At 41.7% G+C, this 22565-nt stretch overlaps 1 protein-coding gene across 1 annotated transcript; it reads left to right on the top strand.

The window, feature by feature from the left end:
* The first annotated feature begins 3366 nt into the window (after window positions 1–3366).
* col1a2 (collagen, type I, alpha 2) lies at window positions 3367–21255 on the top strand. The gene is made up of 48 exons (XM_080837334.1): window positions 3367–3463; window positions 3906–3989; window positions 4374–4430; window positions 4693–4737; window positions 4845–4898; window positions 5240–5293; window positions 5432–5485; window positions 5638–5691; window positions 5936–5989; window positions 6264–6308; window positions 6649–6747; window positions 7011–7064; window positions 7495–7593; window positions 7690–7734; window positions 8186–8284; window positions 8806–8859; window positions 9028–9135; window positions 9471–9524; window positions 9736–9834; window positions 10400–10453; window positions 10566–10664; window positions 10825–10878; window positions 10976–11029; window positions 11158–11211; window positions 11323–11376; window positions 11606–11650; window positions 11791–11889; window positions 12199–12306; window positions 12596–12649; window positions 12748–12801; window positions 14369–14422; window positions 14543–14596; window positions 14729–14836; window positions 14994–15047; window positions 15162–15215; window positions 15410–15571; window positions 15838–15945; window positions 16453–16560; window positions 16745–16798; window positions 17191–17298; window positions 17518–17571; window positions 17964–18071; window positions 18310–18363; window positions 18471–18578; window positions 18789–19035; window positions 19198–19382; window positions 19496–19738; window positions 20203–21255. Exons 3-48 carry the CDS (start codon window positions 4428–4430, stop codon window positions 20347–20349), a joined length of 3813 nt encoding a protein of 1270 aa, XP_080693460.1. The 5' UTR covers window positions 3367–3463; window positions 3906–3989; window positions 4374–4427; the 3' UTR covers window positions 20350–21255.
* The last annotated feature ends 1310 nt before the right edge of the window (window positions 21256–22565 follow it).

Below are 22565 nucleotides of genomic sequence, written 5' to 3'. Positions count from 1 at the left end.
TTCTGGGAGAAGGCAGGGATGCTGGACCACATGACTTCTCCGGGCTGAGCTAGGATGAGAGTATATAGAATTTCTTCTTTCCTATTGGTCCAGAGGCTGACTGTTGACACGCAGTCAAAGACCCTCCTGCCATATAAATCGGGCTGATTGCGCTTTATTATACTAGCATCACGGCAGCAGGCTCAACCTTAGTTTGGAGTTATTGTGACCACGACTGTGTGCCTGCTTGAAGAAGGTTTAAACAGGGCACTGCAGCACAAGGAGTCTGCATGTCTAATTAGACATGCTCAGCTTTGTGGATACCCGGATTCTGTTGCTGCTTGCAGTAACTTCATACCTAGCATCATGCCAATGTAAGTTGTATTATAATCTTTCGCTTGTAACCATGGATTTTATTCGCTTTTTGCTCCTGATCTATCTGAGATCGCGAGGACTTGCTTCTTTTGTTTGGGCTGTATGGTCGGCGACTTACTCGGAAATAACATCAAGGACGGCTAGAAGTGCCTCCGAGGGCTGCTCCTTTGGAGTTCTAAAATTCCAACGGATTTTCATCTTTTCACGGATTCTTCGTTCTTTTTGCTCCTGAGGATACTCCACATGACTATTACACTGTGTGAGAAGCGAGAGGTCAAATCAAATGTGTTTAAAAGTTTATAAGAAGTACAAAACATAGTTAGTATATAATATATATCCATATAGATGAAACACTTGATACAAAAGTTTTTGTTAGATTCCTAGTTTTCTAACTAAATCTAAAGATTGGGGCGTTGTTGCGCGTTTATTGTCTTGGGCTTCCAGGGGTTGAACGTTTATTATAGTGAAATGCCAGGGTGCCCCCTGGTGGCTCTATAAAACATTACATTTGGCAGTAGAATCGATGGATTCCAGGTCAGGCTGTTTTTTAGATTAGGAAAAGGGCACTATAATAATAGTGCAGTGTCCTATATGTCAGTTGCCTTTAGTGTAAAACTAGACGGTCGTATTATTGGAAACTTTTTTCACAGTAAATGGAGATCGTATTATTAGTAAATGGAGAGTATTTAGGATATTTTAAATATATTATTTAGTTATATTAAATATAAAGTGATCACTTCGATGATAAGTCAGTCAGACACAACATTTTAAGTAACATAAATGTCAGTGAGCAGAGCAATGAAAACAGGGCCTGAGTTATCATATTAACATCAACTTTGTAGGTTTAGCTACTGTTAGTGCGCACCCCTAAACATGCGTGTGCAGCCACCCAAGGCCCCAAAGCGACATCTGCTGGGCATCTAAGGTCATTGCAGTATGGAAGAAAGAGGAGGGACTTGTCATCAATCTCTGTCTGGATCTCATATGACCAGCATAAAGTTTAAAGTCCATTGGTACTGCTAATGGTTTAATACAGTATTACCCTTCTAGAGTTAAATATTCAGGTATGCTCTCGATCACTAGAAAGCAATATTCACACTTTTGAGTAATATTTTCACATGCTGTTACATATGCTGACATGATGCAGCTCTTTTCTCTGTTAGTGTACAGTGTAATGACCCTACATTGCCCATGATATAAATATTAATGATGCTGTCATTTTAAACATTTGCAGTTATCGTAAGGAGATTTCAGGCTTTTAAGGAATAACATATTCCAACATGGTTTCTTATTACTTGCTGTCGTATTACTTCTAAGTTATTACATTTAAAATCAGAATCAGATTAATTTATAAGCAATCTAGATTTTATTAAATAACAGTCATTGACTTTGATCCATCAGATCTGCTTGTTATTCAAAACAAGGAAGAGAAAGTTAACACATACTGTATACAGTAAATATTCCATGATGCAGCCAAGTATCTTTGGGGCCGCCTGTGGTCAAGGCCTGATGCTTGTTTGCTTAGGGCAGTGCAGTTATATTATACTGTTTTCCCATAACACAGAGATGGACTATAGATGTCCTTATGATGTGGTTAATCTGCTTAATCTATTGTTTACTGTGACTGCTAGACAGGAAAAGCTTTTTTTCTTGAGGATCTATTGTCATTTATCGTGCTTATCCTGAAAATAAGAAACTATTTGAACGTATTCCGTTCTGATTTGTCACATGCACCTGTACCAACCAAGTGTTTTCTGCCACGTCCCATGTTCTAACTGAATCTCTCTTTGTCTCTCTTCTCTCCTCATCTTATGAACAGCGGTTAGTACATTTTGCATGGATATTTGGTATAAGACATACTCACCCTATCCCTCCCGGCATGTCGTCCTTATCTTACACGGTCTTGATGATATTCAGTGAAAATATCCATGTCAATCTGAGCCATCTCAAAGTTACTGCAGCCGCTCGTATTTTTGGGAAATATCTGTGATGTACATTTTTTCAGTCTTTTCCTGCCGAAGAGAGGATAGGTGTCCCATTGGCTACAGCTAGTGTCAATGAAAGGAGAAACCACCTACCCTAGGGTCTAGGGTACAATGGGCCTATTTAGAAGCCTTGAATGAGAAGGCAACTTAGAAGTCAGAGACATTCCTGAAAGCATGGCTGGATATTCCCTTTTGGATTTTTTCAAGCAGCCTGATAATCCAGGCTGTGATAAAGGGTCTAATTTTGGGTTGTCATCGACGCAGTGCAGCACTTTGAGATTGCGATAGATTGCTCCACTGAATACATCTAATATTTGTAACAGTTTGATGTCTTAAGGAAAGTATTTTCCTGAGTCTAATATGGTAACTTTTGAGTTCAGCTCAATGTAATTTACAGCACTGATATTTAAAAAATTCATATTTTCTCAATGGCCTGTCTTTATACATCATACTGTTTTAAGCAAGGATACTTCAACATCTTATTTGTGTCCCCTAGACATTTATCTATCACAGACACAGAAAGTCCCTGGCATGCATGCTTCACTGTGCTGTGGGATTCGCTCACCCTCACATGCATGTACCTCCCACACAGCATCTGAAAAGCTAACTGCATCTAACACAGCCAGTACATAGTCCCACATAACATAAGAAACATGGACAGATGCAATAAATAAATCTCGCATTTATTTATTTTATTTTCTGTGCGGGGTCATCTCAGGGTCAGCACCAGTTGTTATGTTAATGTGGAGAGGCCTGTACAGCCATGGCATGATACTCGGCCCACCGTCAAAAGTTGAGCACGAGCTTGCTGGTATAAACACAAGTGTGAAGTTTTCACACTTCAGTGTTGAATATTTTTATAATGCATTTAATAATATACTAAAACTATTATTATAATGCATTATAAACTTTTCATTATAGATTATTTGAAATTGCTGACATGTGTGTTTGTGTTCCATCTAAAGAGGCTATCCATGCTTCACTATTTCCACCTGCTTGGCATGAGGCACACTAAAGAAACAGTTATGAAGGCATCGTTCCTTATATGTACACTGTGGTCTTTTGGTTGATGGTGTCTATTTGTCACATGTTTATAGGGAGCCAAAGGACCCAGAGGTGACCGGGTAAGTGATACATAATGAGTGATAATTCCCCATTTTTATTAATTTTGTTTTTAAATCAAATAAATCTGAAAGGTCAAGAGTACAATGGTTGACCCTGTGACCTTGCAGGGGTCATATCCTTATATTCAGATAGGGTACATTTAATTTGCATTATTGTTACATATTTTTTCATGTGTTGGTTTTCTTAAATAATTATACCCATCACAGTATGGATATAGACTGAAATTGAGCATTTACATTTCAGATAACTTTCCTCATTGTCATATAGCAGTTTTTCTTGTCTACCTAAGATTTCAGTTTTGAATAAAACTTTTTTTATATGATATATTCTCTATAATGCATGTTGTTTTTAATAAGAATCAATCAATGAGGTTTGGAATCACTGAATTAATTGGTAATTGATCAACTCCACTGATCCTCCTGTTTGTGTGCTCTTTCGTAGGGCCCTAAAGGCCCTGATGGAAAACCCGGAAGACCTGGAGTTGACGGCCCAGCTGGACCTCCTGGACCCCCTGGACTTGGCGGAGTAATTTACCCTTTTGGTCCCTTTCTTTGGTCCCTTTCTAAAATTGTAAAATGTGTTCAGAAACCATTCAAAGCAATTACCCATTTGAGTCAGGTCATGACCTCATGACTTAGTTTCCAATGACCTGTGACCTTTTGGGGTCATGCTATTAACCCTCAAAATAAGCTTTTATGTGCCCTTTACATTGTTATTACATTATTATTACATATGAGCTCAACTTATTATTACACATCTATTGATATTGGATGTTTTCATCTTTATATATATAGGATATTAGGATATTTTATTTGAATGTCCCCGTTTGTGTTTATACAAATCCTACAACTAAATAAACCACTATTTTGAAGCCTTTTAATTCATAAAATTGCTCCCTCCTTTGAACAGAACTTTGCTGCTCAGTATGATGGAGCTAAAGGACCTGAACCTGGCCCTGGACCCATGGTATGTGGATGTTCCTTTCAAATGCAACACGAGTAATGAATGCATTTTATACATAATTATGCTTAGTGCACATAGGCTGATGTTTTACCTCAAGCCCATTAAAATACTTTATCATGACAGTACCAATATGACTAAGTAGCCTTCTTCATTTGTTAGATCCAGAGCACTGTACATCCGCCTTTCACAGAATGTGGACAAATCCTAAGGATGCATGACGGTTGTTAACACCAACATGAACATTCATTTACATTTTTTCCTGCAGGGCCTGATGGGACCTAGAGGCCCACCTGGTACTCCTGGTGCACCTGTAAGTTCTCAGATAGATATGTTTTCTTTTTATATTTGTTTTTGTAAAATACTTTGTTATATGAAACAACTTTACAATACTCACATGTTGATTTCATGTATTTGTAGGGACCCCAAGGATTCCAAGGACACGCTGGAGAGCCCGGAGAGCCTGGACAGGCCGTAAGAGAGCCATCTTTAATTTCCATAGTGTCTTTACATAGCGTACCTTTGTCAGTTATTGGACAGTGTCAAACATTGGCCATTCTGTTAAACAATCAAAATGATACATTTAATAATGGATTAACAATCAATAACTTCAGTTTAATAATGGATTCACATGACAACGTGAATGTTTGCCGATATCACACGTCGTCCGATAATTTACACTGTTACAATACACACTGGTCTAAAGATTCATCATCCGTTGAGAAGTTGGCCGTAAGGTCAAGGGCAAGGGCAAGGGCAAGGCCTTAAGGTCGTGGGCACTGAAGCCTTAATCCTTGTTCTCTCTTTGTGCATAGGGATCCCTTGGTGCTCGTGGCCCCCCTGGACCTCCTGGCAAATCTGGCGAGGATGTAAGTTGAAGTTGGCACAGCTAAGCAAATCGGAGTGGATGTTACTGTTGTTGTTCATAATGCGTTGCCAAAAACACAGGTATCTGAGGTCAAGATGGGGTCACTTCTTCTACATGTCATGCTTTTGTTGTCTTGCAGGGTAACAATGGCAGACCTGGCAAGCCTGGAGATAGAGGAACAGCTGGTGCTCAGGTGAGAGCACACATAACACTTGGTGTTTTTTAGATGCCATCTTTAGTTCTTTTACTTTTGGTAAAATCTTGTACTCATAGCATATTTTTGAAATGCGTCTATTTGTGTTGACATGCACATATTCACACTCCTCTTCTTCCTGTGCTCCACAGGGTGCTCGTGGTTTCCCTGGAACCCCTGGACTCCCCGGAATGAAGGGACACAGAGTAAGGACCCTTTCCCCAGAACAAATTTCTAATGACCATATCGCCATCATCCATCAGATCAAGATCATACCATCACATCACTATAGGAATATCAGCCCTTTTCTTTTATTATGGACTACAAATTCTTATACCCAATGCTCTTGTCTAGATGTTGAAATTTTAAAACATTTGAAGGAAATCATAAGGTAATAATTATATTGTGGAGAAGCGTATTTGCTCATAAGGATTTCTTTTTATGCTACAGGGTTACAATGGATTAGATGGACGCAAGGGAGAGGGTGGAGCTGCTGGAGCTAAGGTAATGTCCAACAGACACAAACCAATGTTCGGTACTGATCATCTGACACATTAGAGGTAGATGATTTCATATTCTACCTTAGAACACTCTAGAAAAGGAACTTGGAATGTAAAGTTGTCTGGTTCTCTAATGGCATGAAACAAATACAGTAGAATTAGCTCTGTCATAATTACACATATTTTAGCCATTTCCCTCTATGGTATTTCTTCTATGGTGTACAACAAGATTCCTCATGGACTTTCTTGTCTAATGTTTTTTTCCTTCCTTCCCCTAGGGTGAGAATGGTGCCCATGGTACCCCTGGAACCCCCGGAGCAAGAGTACGTTTTTCAGCATTCACTTCTCACTTTACTCATTTTATGTCCTCTTAGTCATTTCATACCTCAACTATGTTAACATGCAGTTGACTTTTTATATCACAAACTATCCAGACAGAAGCAGCTTTCAAGTGTACCTACCATACAGTTCTGAGGAAGCATCACATTTCAGCCACATTGATTGAAATGTGATGATTGCCATAGTAACCACCTTATTAGTTCAGTTTAGCTTCAGGTAGTGCAAGGTATGATGGACTCTAGCGTAGCAGTTGCTGTACACTGACTGGGCATTACCTCTGTTGAAAAAGAACACAGGTTCATGGGTTGTTTTCTCTCTCCTCAGGGTGCTCGTGGTATGTCTGGTGAGAGAGGTCGCGCTGGCCCCTCAGGCCCAGCTGGTGCTCGTGGTGCTGATGGAAACACTGGCCCCTCCGGCCCTGCTGTAAGTATCTCTCTGTGCCCATGTGCTCTGGCTGGCACCTCTAGACCTTGACATCTAGTGCATAAATGTCCTCTCAAATTGACTCTGTCACTATCTAGTTGTGCTAACTAAAACTAGTACAACCTTTGAAGCAGGAGGTAGGAGGTAGATCGGATTACCTCCATTTTATGGTGTAGTCTACTGGACTAAACTTGACTGAAAGCTGCTCTCTTTGGTCTAAATGTAAATGTTAATTTTGCCCCTCCATGCTCTTTTCTACCCAGGGTCCTCTGGGAGCAGCTGGACCTCCAGGTTTCCCTGGTGCACCTGGTCCCAAGGTGAGTTTCACAGCGTTGAACATGCACACTTCATGTCAAACCTAGGTTGGGATATTACTGATTTCCTTTTAGCTACACAGTACACATCTGTAGATGTACATCTTGTCTTACTCCAATGCATATACCAAGTTTTGAACAGCTTAAAATAGCTTAAAGAAAGCTGGAGTATTTACTCTTACCATATCCATTTGAATAAGTAACTGATTTAGCTAACACTCACATATCCCCCACTGTTTTATTTCCCCAGAGTAACTGAATAAGGAATAATGCAATACAACAGATACATGTACATCAAGCATATAGTCAATGCCACTATAGTGACCAGCTAATAATGAGGGAAGAGTTTATTCCCTCTATTGAAAATGGGCCTCCTGCAGCTTGCATCTTGTGTGCGTATGTGCTCACAACTTGTCTCTGTCTACACAAACAGGGAGAGGTTGGAGGTGCAGGTTCTACTGGGCCTTCTGGAGCTCAGGGAGGCAGAGGTGAGCCCGGTCCCAATGGAGCTGTTGGCCCAGCTGGTCCTACTGTAAGTATCGTTTTTTGTCTTTTTTGCAAGATTATATGTCAATATATTAGGTAATTCTGTGATCGATAACTTGTTTTGTTTTTTTCCTCTCTACAGGGTAACCCTGGTGCTAATGGTCTGAACGGAGCCAAGGGAGCTGCTGTAAGTAGTTAGTCAATTAGCAGTTATGTTTATAAATCAAAAATCGTATGGTGAAGAGGTCAGCATATTCTCATGAAGCAGGCCTTCATGAGCCTGTTTTCACTGATACAGTTCAACTCTGTGCAGCCATATTAATCTTTCCATTGCCTTTAAGAAACATGGTCAGCGAAAGGTCACAAGGAAGTTGCTATATAAGTCCAATGTCTTCTCATGTTAACCACATATCGTTGACATATAGACAGGTAGTAGTACAGCGTAGTAAAGCAAACATGATGTTTATATTAAGATGGTCAAATAGCTTTTGTTTTATTGTCCCTCAACAAGGTTTCAAAATAACACGTGTTCATTCACATTAACCAACCAAAACCATACAGATTTACTAGTATGTTCAGTCCTCAGGCATTTCCTCACCTACCCGTACCTTATACTTGAGTCTTATTGTCTTCACTAGGGTCTCCCCGGAATTGCTGGTACCCCCGGATTCCCCGGACCAAGAGGAGGAAATGGACCTCAGGGACCTTCTGGCCCCTCTGGACAGAGAGGCCTTGCTGTAAGTGCCCCTGACAGTGCTTGTGTCGCACCAGCATTGGAACACTACCTGCAACCTAGAATTAGTAACTCACACTAGGCAGAGGTAGTCATCAACATTGAATTTTTAAAATGACGAATGCTTAATGAAAGATGACAATTGGACCAAGATTGAATTTTATGTAGTCAACACATGAACCTACCACTGAATACCACTATACTAATACATCCTCTCTTTGGTTGTAAATCTAGTTATTCCTTTTAGGAGGAAAAGTTGCAAGTCGAGTAGATGACATCTTCATGCATCATTCTGTCAACAATTGATGCCAAAAGATACCAAATAATCCAATCCATGCCTTTGAAAATGGCATTTGACAGCAAGCATTACTAAAAGTCAATGTTTTTATTATTGTGTGATGCACTATGGTGCCCTGGATATATTACTGCAGGTTAACTGATGAGTAAGTGAATGGGAACAGGTATAAAATCAATTGTGCATTGTGGGTAAAAGGTCTCAAACCTTTTTGTTTTTCCTTGTCTTAGGGAGACCCTGGTCCCTCTGGTGTCAAGGGAGAGACTGGTGTCAAGGGTGAGCCTGTAAGTAGACACACACATTTTCATATATTTAGTCTCTCATATGTACAAACAAATGCATATCATAAAACACCAGACAAACTGTCACAGGCAATGTTTATAGCCACATCTGAGTAGAGTAGCACTGAGTCTGTTGTCTCACATGACTGAATTTGTGTCTGTGTCACAAAGGGCATGATGGGAGCCCAGGGTACCCCTGGTCCTGCTGGAGAGGAGGGCAAGAGAGGCTCAACTGGTGAGCAGGGTGCAACCGGACCTGCTGGTCTTCTTGGACCAAGAGTGAGTTGATCCACTGATGTTGTTTGTGTTGTGTTCATGAGGTTGACGTGTTACAGACTGCCATTTAAATATTTAGTTGAGTTTTAAGAAGTACATGGGTAATTTCCAGATGATATCTTAATTGTGAGTAAGCTTGGCACACATACATACATATCCCAGACACTACATATGACTTATATTTGATTAAGGTTATTGTACTCATCTGATTGCATAAAAATATCCTCGTGCAGTCTAAAATAGAAGTAGAAATAGATACATTACCATTGTACACACCACATTAGCAGAACTTAATATGTAGGTGCTTAAATACAATAATGCTTCGTCCTTCTTCGTAGGGTGCTTCTGGAACCCGTGGGCTTCCTGGTCTTCCTGGCCGTGCTGGCCCAATGGTAAGAAACTGTTCAAATGTCATTAATGTGATATTTGCTTTGATGATGTAAACGTAATTAAAGTGATATTTGCTTTGATGATGTAAAACGTAATTAATGTGATATATGCTCAGATGATGAACATATTTTATCAGATATAAAAAAACTCCTGATACATAAAGGTAGAGACACACCTTTAGCTAACTTCCTACTCTTCTGTGCTATTTTACAGGGCATGCCCGGTGCTCGTGGTGCCACTGGAGCCGCTGGTGCCCGTGGAGGCCCTGGAGACTCTGGCCGTGCTGGTGAGCCCGGTCAGACTGGAGCCAGAGTGAGTTGCCATCGTCTCGGCTAAACATATTATGTTCTATGTGACACTTTGCTCAGACGAAACGTATTAAGTGGCATAGCATGAAATTCATAGCATCATGCAGTAAAACACCATACACACTTACATATGTATATATTTACTACATGTCCGATACAGGTTTTATGCTTGTGTGAGTGTGGGATTTAAAAATGTTATCATCCTCTTGAAACCCCACAGTTAGACTTACAGAACTGAGTTAGCCTTGACATGGCCAGCATCTTCATTTAGTTACAGTGGAGTTATGAGCGCTAGTTTCAATTACACCACTTAGGGCAGTTGTTATATTGGTTAGGTTAGGTTATTGGATATGGGTACTTGTGAGAGGACAGTGAGAGGACTGGACGCTGTAGGAAGTCCCCAACCAATAGGCTCAAGGATAGCACACATCTTTTCCAGTGTATAACTAAAAAGGAAACCGCCACTTACATGCACATGTCACGGTGAAATTGAGTTAAATAGCTCCACTATATTTCAGTTAATCAAAACCGTAGCAGTGGCTAAAGGCTTATACAATGTGTCTCTACAGGGTCTCCCTGGAAGCTCTGGAAGCGCTGGACCCCAAGGAAAGGATGGCCCTGCTGTATGTACCCCTCTCCTTCTTTGTGACATCACATCACATCAGTACTCAGCTACTGCCCTGTACAATGTCTCCTTGGGGAAGTCTCATTACAAGTATCTTTGAACTATCACAGGGTCCTGCTGGACAAGATGGCCGCACCGGACCCCCTGGCCCAACTGGACCCAGAGGACAGCCCGGTACTATTGGATTCCCCGGACCTAAGGGCCCTGGTGTAAGTATCTGAAGAAACGGCAGGGTGGATGTTCGAATGGTTTGATATCTGATCTCTAATTGTTTGATCTCTGTGCTTTTCCTCTTCAATTCTGAAAACAGTACCACAATCCGAACAAGAGTGTGCAAATCACTGATTATAATTTTCTCTTATCCTTTAGGGTGAGGCCGGCAAGGCTGGAGAGAAGGGACCCACTGGACCTACTGGTCTGAGAGTAAGTACCAAAAAAATATTTGTACACATTTATGTCTTCCATACACCACCACACCAAAGATATGTATGTGTGACCTAATTGAATCTCTTATCTCTAGGGAGCCCCTGGCCCTGATGGTAACAATGGCCCATCTGGTCCCGTTGGACTTTCAGTAAGTTCAATTGTTTCTCAACCCTTTAGAGCCGGAGATGGGCATTTTCATCTCAACACATTCCATGAGATTCAGATGTCTACCCAGCCATACCTGATGTTAATGGTGATTTCCTCTTGTGCTTTTAGGGTAATTCTGGTGAGAAGGGAGAGCAGGGACCCTCTGGAGCACCTGGTTTCCAGGTGAGTGTCGCTCTGTCAGTATAAGTGTCGCAATAGTCAGTCTAAGAGAATGTGACATTGATAAAGATTTAATTAATAACTTTTTATTAACATTTCTATTTGTCCTTGTAGGGTCTGCCTGGTCCTGCTGGACCTGTTGGTGAGGCTGGCAAGGGTGGTGATAGAGTAAGTGATTTCTAGATATCCAATACTGGGTCCACTTCTAGCTAGTGTAAAATTGTCTTTTTAAAGTAACTGACTAAGTTTACAAATGTCATCAGGCTTTCATACCTTATAATAAACACTACATACTAATGCACTGAAATGCAGGCCAGAGGGCAACATATTTATCAGTTTCTCTGACCTGTTCTTTCTGGGCAGACAGTAACCAATGTGTACATCATTTCTTTTACAGGGATCTCCTGGAGATCAGGGTGCATCTGGACCTGCTGGTGTGAAGGTACGTGCCCTTTGACCTCCCTCGATCCTGCACCCTCTGCATGTTGCTTATATTTCCATGACTTTGCAAGGGTTTGGCCATAGCCTCTTCCATCCCTTCAAGAGCTAAAGCGCTAACTCTGCCCTCATGTTCCTCCCTAGGGAGAGCGTGGTAACCCTGGACCAGCTGGATCTGTTGGTTCTCAGGGACCCATCGGTGCCCGTGGACCTGCCGGTACTCCTGGAACTGATGGTGGAAAGGTAGGGATCCGACACTTAGTACAGTACGAGCTTTAGGAGTTAGATCTAATAGAGATATCGTCATGTCTCTAGTGGAGAGGAAATTGAAATTTCCATATGGGTATTGTAGATTGTTAATTCGTAGGGGTTTCTGATGTTCAACAAAATGCTTGTTCTCATATACCACCTTAGTTTTTCTCCCAATGTAAATGGCTAAATGTCCTCCTGTGTGTGTTTCATATACTATAATTATTGATATTAAGTGTTGCAAGCATTTGTCTCAGTGTTTCTCAGCATGGAGGTGGCTAAAGGTCTTTTTTTCCCCTTCAGGGTGAGCCTGGTGCTGTTGGACCCGCTGGTGCCCCCGGACACCAGGGCCCTGCTGGCATGCCCGGTGAGCGCGGCGCTGGTGGAACGCCTGGCCCCAAGGGTGAGAAGGTAAGTACAGTACTCCCGAATATCATCTAAATCCATTTTTTCCTCATGATTGGTGCAAACACAGTGCCTACCATCAACTTGACAAAAGGGCTATTTGTGTCTGTTTGTTAACATTTCAGGCTATTAGCTAGAGACTCCGTCAGAATATGCATTTCAGTAAACTATGTTACAAGGAAGAGCTCTGTGGACACTCCTGCATGTTTTGTTGTGCAGATGTAGGATAACAGGGAATGCTCCATTTTTTCTTGAATTGTTCATATATGTTTCTCTTCTTTGTCTTCACATCTAGGGTGAGGGTGGATTCAGAGGCTTGGAGGGTAGTCTTGGAAGAGATGGTGCTCGTGTGAGTACTTCACTACTAATCAGGTTTTTTCACTCAAGACTCATAGAATCATAATCTGTGTGACAGTGTCTCACTTTGACATTTCGTCTGCCTTATAGGGTGCCCCTGGACCTTCTGGACCTCCTGGACCTGCTGGTGCCAATGGTGAGAAGGTAAATATCACCCGGAGGTGCTATCATCCATATTTACAGATGGTCACGCCATCAGTTCAATCTGTACAAAGAAATAAATTCTGGGAATTAAGGATCCATCATCATGGAGGTGATCAATAGAGTGGCACACTCCCAGTTCACTTAAGATGGATGTGGAACTGTTAGCTAGCCATGGTGCTTAATCCACAAAGATCAAGATGGAGACACTCTTCACCTCAAGAAATGAGTCAGCTACCCGGCGCAAAGACACCCTTCATGTGGACCGTGGAATTTTGGACACAGACAAATTTACCTTTGTGGAAAACGTCTGGTTGCTCCTCACCTGTCACCAGCAGAGAAAACGTGTGAATGGCAGGAAGCATTACCTCACCATCGCCATCTGCTGGTTAACACAGAAACTGTATGGTCTTTGGCTGACGATAAATGGAGTCACCGTGATGTGTGAGAAGAACGAGAAGAAATCAAACTATTTGGAAACTTAAACAATCCTTATGGATATTATACTCAATTACACTCTGTTTTGTGTAACTTATACAGTGTCGTATTTCATACAACTAAAACAAACAAATTAAGACAACAATGCTTTTGAAAACCTGGACACTTACACTCAGGAATATGGCAGAGCATTTGAAGAAATCCTCTGTATGAGTATTCCACAGTATGGAATATAGCCTCATGGATTTCCTCCTTTTTCCATTTTTCATGGGTTTTTTTTACATCTTAAAAAGTTGTTAAAATTAATTTCTGTGTCCATCTACGTATCCCAAATGAATGGCCAAAAGGGAAGCCACATCAACATTTGGGATTCTTTGCAGAAGATGTGTTCCAGAATGAAGTTTAATTTGCCTGGAAGGAAACACTGAAGTTACAAATTCTGCATATTACTTAACAGCTCTCAAGACTGTTTTTGTGGAAGCTGCCTTACTAGTCTTGAAGACTTTTGCCTTCTTTAGCGTCAAAAGAGATTGACTTAGGCAGTGAAGAATTTTTCAAAGAGGGCATTTGTGAAAGATGAACAGGTTAGCCAATGTTACCTGTGGAATAAGATTTATCTCTCCTTGGTTTGCCCTCAACAAACCTCCACAAGGAAGAGAAATATGATGGCCTAGAATAGATGGTGGAAACAGCTATTCAGTATAAAGTATAAAGTATAAAACAGCTATTCAAGTATAAACCAGCGCTCAGGTTAATCTTTTTCTGTTTTAGCTGGTGCCGCTAAACAAGACAGACAAACATGAATCGACATCTTGTCGTCCTTGAGTGTGCACCTTGACGTCAATTATTTGAAACAACTATTCAGGACATTTCAACATGACCTTAAGACAACATCTCTTCTGCATCTTCCTTTATCACACCTTCTTCAATCCAATGAAAAACCATCATATTTTGTATCAGATATCAAATCCTAGATACACTCTTTAGATTCCCGCAGGGCACCCATTGTACCTGAAACCACGATTAAAGTGTTGTGGATAGTTAGCAAATTAGCTATCTGTGCTAGCTATCACTGGCAGTATCTTCTGGAATCACACCTCTTACAGTCTAATACCTGTGTTCTGTTCCCCAGGGAGAGGGTGGATCCTACGGACCTGCTGGCCCTGCCGGACCCCGTGGAACCCCAGTAAGTCCTTTTTGATGATATCCACACAACAGCTTGTCTAAGTACTGAAATGACTTTCTGAAAGATTCTTACCAACTTGGACACTGGCGTAGTGATTCAATGTGTGGCTTTGCATTGTAGGGTGAGCGTGGAGAGTCTGGCCCCGCTGGCCCCTCTGGATTCGCTGGCCCCCCTGTGAGTACCCAATTCTGAATTTAACTCTAAAAAACAGTTCAATGTATATGAATTCATAAACAAGTGTATACACAAATATTGATTGAGACTTCCTCTCAAGAAAGAACTTAACATGTCTTGGATCCCTTACAGGGTGCTGATGGCCAAGCTGGAGCAAGAGGAGAGAAAGGACCCGCTGGTGTAAAGGGCGATGCTGGAGCTCCCGGTGCTGCTGGACCCGCTGGCAACTCTGGACCCCTTGTGAGTCTTACCCCCACACCTCATCTTATCTACACACTGTGAAGGCAAATCACTCAGCTCTCAATGAACATGTGCTTATATTCATTTCCATATACTCAGATCTGCCTAGCATGTAGATCTGGCAGACTTATCATCTCCTGTCTGTTTGTTTTGAAAGGGACCTGCTGGACCTGCTGGCCCCCCTGGCGCCCGTGGTGATGGCGGTCCCAATGTAAGTGCAACTGACAATGTCATCATGAGCATCCCCAAATTCTTAAATTCACAGCTTATTCCTCTGTGCCATGGATGGGTGTTTCTCATTAACGTCCTTCTATCCCCCTGCTAGGGACTGACTGGTTTCCCTGGTGCTGGTGGCAGACCTGGACCTCCTGGCCCAGCTGTGAGTTCAATGTTGACTAAATGCTTCCGGACATTATTTCATATACCTTCAGAGGATTAATATCCAATGCATTTCCACTATCAAGTGTCCTTAAAGTAACATTCAGGAGTCTACTCCGTAATATTCACCTATTTAATGGTTAATAGGGTTAATACTTCACAGTAATGTCCTCTCTTCATATTTGAAACACAAAGGGTATTGCTGGACCTCCCGGCCTTACTGGACCCTCTGGAAAGGATGGCCCTCGTGGAGCCCGTGGTGACGCTGGGCCTGCTGGACCCCCAGGAGAGAATGGCATGATTGGACCTGCTGGTCTCGCTGGAGACAAAGGATCCCCTGGAGAGTCTGGTCCCGCTGTAAGAATAAGCACTGATAATCACGATTATCTCTCATACCGGCCCATCCATAAGAATAAGAATGGGCCTTTTCCCAGCAATGCTATGTCATACATGGAAGAGGAAATAAGTTAACCAATAAGGGTTATAGAGGATGCGTTTTGTTTGATATTCAATTGTTTTATGACCATTAAATGAATTATGAACATAATATGTAGGCTTAGTTCAACTGCCCACAGACTTTTACAGACTCATTCAGACTTGCTCTTATCTTTGCCTCCTGATAGGGTGCGCCTGGTTCCGCTGGACCTCAGGGTCAGCTCGGATCTCAGGGATTCAATGGTCTTCCCGGTGGAAGAGGTGACCGTGGTCTTCCTGGTATGCCCGGTGGTGTTGTGAGTATTCACTCTGATCATGCTTATGAAATCATTCCAGATAGATCGATAGACATTCGGTTACTGAAACTGTAACTTAAACGCTAGCGTTGCAATCTAGTAGGTCTAAGTCAAAGTCATTTTTTATTATCACACAGGCAGCACACAACACCACACACGTGCAATGCAGTGGGTAAAACTGTGCTGTTTCATTATTTAAACAGTGAGTTTGCAAATCCTCACCTTACAGAGGATATCATAACTAACCTTGCAGTTATTTGGTAGTGAAGGAATTAGTTCAGTGCCTACAGTACTGCTTGGTAAATTGGCTAATTTTGTCTTTCTGCACATTGTTGGCAGCTTATAGTCTTTCTGCACATTGTTAGCAGCTAAAAGGTCCACTTTGCTGGGTACAACAGTAAAAAGAAACCCTAGCAACTGGTTGACATGATTGTGAAACAAAGAAATGTTCATAATGATTAAGATCAGTGACGGTGCATCACTGACCTGATAACTTTCCTCAAACAGGGAGAGGTTGGCAGACTCGGACCTGCTGGTTCTTCTGGACCTAGGGGTCCCCCTGGTAACATGGGCATGGCTGGTATGACTGGTCCCCAGGGAGAGGCTGGACGTGAGGTAAGAATCATCACACATCACAATATTTGATGAATATCATGGATTTACCATAGATAACCAAGGGCTGGAACCAGAGCCAAAACCCATTCAGTCACTAAAAGGTGGTTGGGCGATGGTGATGAATACCATTTGATTGGTTGTTCAACACTATGCATCTAATATTTTGTCAATGTTCCTTGTACAGGGTAACCCTGGTAACGATGGTCCTCCTGGCCGTCCTGGTGCTGCTGGATTCAAGGTAACGTTCTAGGCCCAGTGCTTGGTGATAGAGGCAAACCAACCTGGCCCAATGCATACAAGTACTTTCCATCATGATACATTACATACATTTACATTTAGTCATTAAGCAGACGCTTCTATCCAAAGCGACTTACAAGGTATACACACTTTTTACATTTTACACTGATGGCACACTGCACATCAGGAGCGAGTAGGGGTTCAGTGTCTTGCTCAAGGATGCTTCGGCAACCTTCTGATTACTAAATTACTTCTCCACCTCCTGTACCACTGTCGCTCCGCAAAAATGATGCATTCTAAATATCTCTACATGCATTTACGCCCAAGACTGGCTCAAGAACCTCAGTGTTTTTGCAACACTACACATAAGGCTTTGCATTTCTCTTGTATCAGGGTGACCGTGGTGAGCCTGGCTCCAATGGACCTTCTGGCCTTTCTGGTGCCCCTGGACCCGCTGGACCTGTTGGTGCTGTTGGCAGACCCGGAAGCCGTGGTGAGGCTGTAAGTGTCCCAGTCAGCATTTCTTAGGGAAACACAACCAAGCTCTTAATCAGTTTGTGACTTGTTACAAGTCATACATTTCATTTAATCACTGTACATCCCCACCTTAAATACCCTTTGTATTGAAATGATAGCTAGAAATATCCAGCCTGTAACGTGTATCTAAAAATGAAATGCTCTTCTCTATGATGATGTTTATTTGATCGTTTTCCCTTTTAGGGACCTGTTGGTGCTGGTGGACCCGCCGGCGCTGCTGGTGCCAGAGGTTCCTCTGTGAGTACACACCCCTGCTTGATATCTGACGGAAAAACAACAGTGGAATTAGAATCAGAACCTATTTCATTCAGATACAAACATTTGCTTATTCGCAGGTGTGAATATAAACCTAACAAAATACTTGAGAACATTGAAAAAGCACCCGGAAGTGTACAGTGTATTGACTACTTTATTGGCTATATTAACCTAGCATTGTATAAGTGGATAAAGTGTTTGTGCATGAAATCTTGTAAGTGTCAAGTCAAGAGCTGGGAGATACAGGGAAAATCTCCATCAGCTGACATCTTGTGGTTGGAGACATCCCCGATAGGCTGGCAACAACCAGTCAAGTCATGCCCTCTCTGACATGGTTCTCTGATAACTCTTTCCTCCTTCTCTCTCTGATGTAGGGACCTGCTGGAGTCCGTGGTGAGAAGGGAACTGCAGGAGAGAAGGGAGACAGAGGCATGAAGGGACTGCGTGGACACCCTGGTCTCCAGGGAATGCCTGGACCCAACGTGAGTGACAGTCATAGCTTCAACTGCTGTTAAGGACTTTATTTGTGCTCTCTGTGTAAAAAAGTGTAGTGTAGTAGAATACGACAGGACTAGTTACTCCATGATGTACTGTTAGGATGCAATTATCGTGTAGGTTAGTAGTATAAGTAGTATTAGGCTGGCAACAATGCTCCTATACCTGGATATCTAACTTTTGTGTACATATATATATAATAACCTTGTTGTTTCTTCTTGTTAGGGTCCTCCTGGTGACTCTGGTCCCGCTGGTGCCACTGGACATTCTGGTCCCAGAGTAAGTAGCCCAGATTATTGTACTTTTATTCAAAATACTCTATACCCATAGTGCTGGTCCCGAGGTCTGTCAATAACCCATCACACTTTTGTGGTGTTGTTTCTTAGGGCCCTGCTGGTCCCTCTGGACCATCTGGTAAGGACGGAAGATCGGGAACTCAGGGCCCTGTGGGACCTGTTGGTCACCGTGGTCCTTCTGGACATGTTGGACCTTCTGTAAGTTTAAAAAAAGAGACATCCACATGAATCCAGATCGCTGAAATTAGCTGATTGACTGACCTGAGATAGCTATATACTCCGATACTTCTGTAGACAGGATGTATATAAATGTATGTATTACACATATCACACATATTTCAGTTTGATGTTATTAAGTTTGAAGCAGAAAAAAATCGTCCACTAAGTCAAAGTTGTGCCTGATGACAGGGTCCTCCCGGATCTCCTGGTCTGCCTGGGCCCCCTGGTCCCGCTGGTGGCTCTTATGACGTATCTGGTGGCTTTGACGAGTACGCTGCCGACCAGGCCGCCCTCAGGGCCAAGGACTACGAGGTGGACGCCACTCTGAAGTCTTTGAACACCCAGATCGACAACCTGCTCTCTCCCGAGGGCTCAAAGAAGAACCCAGCCCGCTCCTGCCGCGATCTTAAGCTCGGCCACCCAGACTGGAGCAGCGGTGAGTTAACTTTGACCTTTAAGTCTTTCACATTAAATAACATTAAGATATACAATATTCACTTATTAATTTCGAGATATTTCATTTTTTAAAGCCTTTTACATCTCTCAGCATGTGTCACTTTAATAGCAATATATTAACTTATTTGGCCTTGCTGTGCAGGCTACTACTGGATTGACCCCAACCAGGGTTGCACCATGGATGCTATCAAGGCCTACTGCGACTTCACTACTGGACAGACCTGCATCTATCCTCACCCTGAGGGCATTGCCCGCAAGAACTGGTACAGAAGCTCCCAGGAAAAGAAGCACACCTGGTTCGGAGAGACCATCAATGGTGGTACTGAGGTACATTTAAGTGACAAATCATGAAGCTATAGTCAATTTCACCTTCTGTGAATAGTGTGATCCATGGATATATACTAATATCTTTGCCTTTGTGTTTCCTCACGTGTTTTCAGTTCACTTACAACGATGAGACCATGAGCACACAGACCATGGCCACTCAGCTGGCCTTCATGCGCCTCCTGGCCAACCAGGCTGTCCAGAACATCACCTACCACTGCAAGAACAGCATCGCCTACATGGATGCTGAGAACGGCAACCTGAGGAAGGCTGTGCTGTTGCAGGGATCCAACGATGTGGAGCTGAGGGCAGAGGGCAACAGCCGCTTCACTTTCAACGTCTTAGAGGATGGCTGCACCGTACGTTTCTCCTTCCTACTTTATTCTCTTATGGAGACTATACAGACACTGTTAAAAGGACAGGTTCATTCTACACAAACAGTATATACCATATAGTGGTAGTGCATCACATGTATTTCACAGATATATTTCAGTTCAAGTCTGTCAGTTGTTGAGCTGATGCTTTTGAGAAAAGTCCCTAGCTGCAGGGTCAAGGCATGAAATAAATCTATGACAATGGTGTTGCTGTCATAGCATGTCATAGTACCATGTCTTCCTCTCATAGAAACCTCTGACACATAGACACATGGTTCAAAAGACCTCATTATTGCTCTGCATGTGTACACAGTATTGCACATTCACAGTCATAACGTACAGAAGCTTAGTCTTGAATGATAAGAAAGAGCACAGCTTACATATCGAATTTTGTCTGCAAAGTCCTTCTCCACACTAACTAATCTTTTTCTCATAATCTCCCCCTGCAGAGACACACTGGCCAATGGAGCAAGACAGTCATTGAATACAGAACGAATAAACCATCTCGTCTGCCCATCCTCGACATTGCACCTTTGGACATTGGTGGCGCTGATCAAGAGTTTGGTTTGGACATTGGCCCAGTCTGTTTCAAATGAATAGACTCACGATAAATTAAATCCAAAAAAAAGAGAGAAAGAAAGAAAAAAAGAAACAATCTCTGCCCTTCTGTCTGTGTTGTTTTTTATACCGAATGCTGATTTCCTCTGCACATCCACTTGCTTAAGATGGGCCCTATCAGAGAGGACCAACGGACTAAATGGAAGTGTTGCACAATGCAAATTAATACAGAAGCCCAAAGAGACGCAGGAAAACACCATGTTGTGGGACATGTCATCATTTTGTAAAAAATAAATGTAATAAAAACAACGAAAGTATGCATCACTTTGTGGTCTTTGTATATCTTCCAAAGAGGAGGTTTAAAACCACAATTTTCAAAAACAAGGTTTAAAACTACCTCATGCTTATGTTCAAGAAAATAATATTACAAAAACCTGGTCCACATCTAAGATGTCGTAAGTGTTAAAGGCTTTAAGTTCTGTCCTGTATCAAAGGTGCTCAAATACTATCTATGGCTAATACTGATCTATGGTGCTATGCAACTGTGGAGAGAACCACTTTTACTGTGTTACTTTGTATTGTCTCTTCGGAGTCTTGCACAGGCCTTACCGATAATCTCCCACTTTAAGCAAGTGGACTAATTCTAAACCTGATGTTTTGTCTGGTTTTAACTTGTTTGGTTTATTTTTGTTTAGACCTTTTTTGGTTTGTTTGTTTTTGGTTTGTTTTATTTAGTTCTGTTTCATTTCAAGGCATTGCAATTCTTCAGTCCCCCCAAGTCTTCTTGTTCACAGCACATTTCGTCCATTTGAATGGGTTTAGCAGGCCTCTCTCTTTCTCAAAACAAACTACAAAGTTTATTGTACCTATTTTGTATATGTGAGATGTTTAAATAAATTGTGAAAAGTTCTGAAATAAAGCATGTCCAATGTTCCAAAACACAACATGCCATGACTTAAGTGCTTTAATATCCACAGGCAAAGGGATCGGCATGAAATGTAAAATGTGTGTGTGCTTACTCGGATGGTAATACTCCCTTGGAAAAAAAAGAAGTGACCAAACAAAAAGAGAATGTGTACAGAGAGAGGGGGGAAAGGTGTGTGCGTTACTGGCTTAGTAAAAGGGATGGAAATTTACGTTCATGAAACAAAGGCAAGGTCTACTATTTCACAGGTATTTTTTTCAAATTCTTCCAAATGTACTTCAAAAGTGACAATTCTTGCTTTTGCATGAAATAAAAAAGGCAAAAACTGCAACCTCTCCAAGCATTTTGTATATTTTTAGATTTAACTATTTAACTCTGAACACATTTAAACAGATTTAAATGAAATTAATTCTATCCTTGTTATCCAGCAAATGGTGAGGATGGAAATTATTAAGTAGTTTTATATTGGACATGATATTGCTATTTGAAGCTTTTAAAACTAGTTTCTTCCTAATTCAAAACAATGAGCAAAATAGAGGCATCTAGTGGACCAATTCTGAAACACCAAAGAAAATGTCTCACTTAGCCATACTAAACCTGAGATGCAAGATGGCGTCAGATAGACTGAAGAAACTCTTTCAAACCTCTTCACAAAGCTTCAAACGACTATAAATATTTTTTGTAAACGTTGTGCCCTATACTAACGCATAGGTTTCTGTACATCAGCTTTCAGATTTTGGCATAAACTCTTGATATTTGATTTAAATGTGTCGTTAAGCTGTCAGAAAAGTCCATAGAAACTAATGCCTTTCTTGTAGGCATCTTCATCTTAATTTTAAATCAGTGTTTCGAAGTTTAAGCAGGCCTATGATTGGGTAATGCGAAGAAAACAACACAACAACTGTTTGAATGTTTGTCTGATTAATCGTAATCAGTCGTCCAGACAGTGTGGAGTGTCAAGGAAAGGTCACATAGCCTGACCCAACATAAATGTACAGACCATTGATATGATGATAAGTAATATTCATCACATATTCCATGTCCTTGAAGAGCAGATTAAGGTCCTCACAACCTATATCCCTTTGCAATGAAATATCGTTAGCTGGACATATCAGCTCAATAAGCATAACAAATAACTAACATCCCACTGGGGTTACACACATGAAAGTCAGCCAGACGTAGGCAAGACAAAATATAGGCCTATGGTCACTGAGAAATCCGTAAGGGCTGAAAACGTGTTTCTAAAATCTTGACGCTAGCAAAACCATTGTTTCCTTCGGTACGGACCGCCTTTGGGTTCAAATACACGCGTCTTTTTTTCAGGCGCAG

Source organism: Sprattus sprattus (genome assembly GCF_963457725.1).
Source record: "Sprattus sprattus genome assembly, chromosome: 4".
NCBI classification, from domain to species: domain Eukaryota; kingdom Metazoa; phylum Chordata; class Actinopteri; order Clupeiformes; family Clupeidae; genus Sprattus; species Sprattus sprattus.
This window is presented reverse-complemented; position numbering and strand designations above follow the sequence as displayed.